The 1,343-nt window shown below is 58.6% G+C and overlaps 1 protein-coding gene across 1 annotated transcript in view; it reads right to left on the minus strand.

Moving 5' to 3' along the window:
• The window catches only part of DOK3 (docking protein 3), a 6,849-nt gene that overhangs the window by 3,755 nt on the left and 1,751 nt on the right, over positions 1-1,343 (minus strand). Inside the window, exon 2 of the mRNA XM_008570893.1 lies at positions 675-980. Within this exon, the coding sequence (XP_008569115.1) occupies positions 675-980 (306 nt within the window). The remainder of the gene's footprint in view (positions 1-674; positions 981-1,343) is intronic.

A 1,343-nucleotide genomic window follows, 5' to 3' on the forward strand; every position in this document is an offset into this window, starting at 1 on the left:
CGGCGGGAGCGCCACTGCGCTCCCAAGCAGCGCACTCTCCAGTGCGCCACCGGGCCAGCCCTGTCCAAAGTCTTAAACCCTCCGAAGTCTTCTCCTCTCACTCAAAATAAAATCCCAAAGCTCACACATGGCCTGAGACGGTGTCAGCTGGCTCCCGCCAAACTCTGCCACTTCACCTCCTTCAGCGCTCCTTCCTGTTCCTCACCCTCTAGCCACACCAGCCTTCCTCCTGCCCCCTGAACACACTACACTTTTTCCTGCCTCAGGGCCTTTGCCCATGATGCTCCCGCTATTCAGGATACTCCTCAGATCTCAGTGTCTGAAACACTCTTTCCTCACACCTTTGCCTCGTCAGCTCTTCTTTATCATCAGGACTCAGGCCCACTGTCCCATCCTCAAAGAGGCCTTCCTTGACCATCCTGCTTAATGTTCCCTCATTTACTCTTGTTCGACCCCAGCATTTCCTTTCTCTACAGTACCTATGACCATCTGAGATTTGTCATATGGGTTTCTGGACTGTTTCCTAGCCTTGCAGGTGTTTGGCAATCCTTGCCGAGTGACAGAATGTGAGCAAGCATGGAGACAAACAAGTGGCAGGGAGGTGGTCACCCCTCACCCCGGCCTCTGGACTGCCCAGACTGCCCTGCCCGCCCACCTGCCTGCCCCGTGCTCACCGGGAAGGCCAGCTGGCAGATGGGGCCCATCCACGCCTGGCGGTGCTGCGCAGCCAGCAGGTGGCTTCGCTCGGTGGTGGTGAGCAGGAAGGCATCAGTGTCCCGGGGGCAGCTCTCACCATCGGCCGGCAGCACGGACACACAGTCAGCCAGGCGGATAACTCGCCGCTCACCCCGTCGGCCAGGCCCTGTGGATCTGTCACCCACTGGCCCCTGACCTCCATCCCGGACCTCCCAGCTCTCCAGCCGTGCCACGCCTGATGGGCCTCCTGCATACAGCAGAGCCCACACCTTCCGCCAGGACTTCTGTGGGGGTAGGAGCGGGTGAGGGGAAGGAGACCCTCAGGTGGCAGATTCTCCCTGCTGCTCAGATCAGCACAAGCTGCTCAGCAAACATGCTAGGCCTCTCAGGCTGGGCTCTGCCTTCTCCTACTTCTCTGGGAGCCAGGGATGGTGGCCTCGGCAGGGCCAGGCCGGGTAGAGGGAAGAGACTGCTTGGTGCTGGTCAGCCATGGGTTCAAATCCCACTCCACCGTTTCCTGTGACCTCCAGTGGCACCAGTGTTCTCATCTCTCAAAAGGCCATCAGAACATGAGGTTGGGACTTCTAATGGATCACATCTATAAAGTATCTAGTGGTAGGCGCAGACCACCTGACACTGTTATGTTA

The sequence above is a fragment of the Galeopterus variegatus genome, unplaced genomic scaffold (assembly GCF_000696425.1).
Source record: "Galeopterus variegatus unplaced genomic scaffold, G_variegatus-3.0.2 Scaffold641, whole genome shotgun sequence".
NCBI classification, from domain to species: Eukaryota; Metazoa; Chordata; class Mammalia; order Dermoptera; family Cynocephalidae; genus Galeopterus; species Galeopterus variegatus.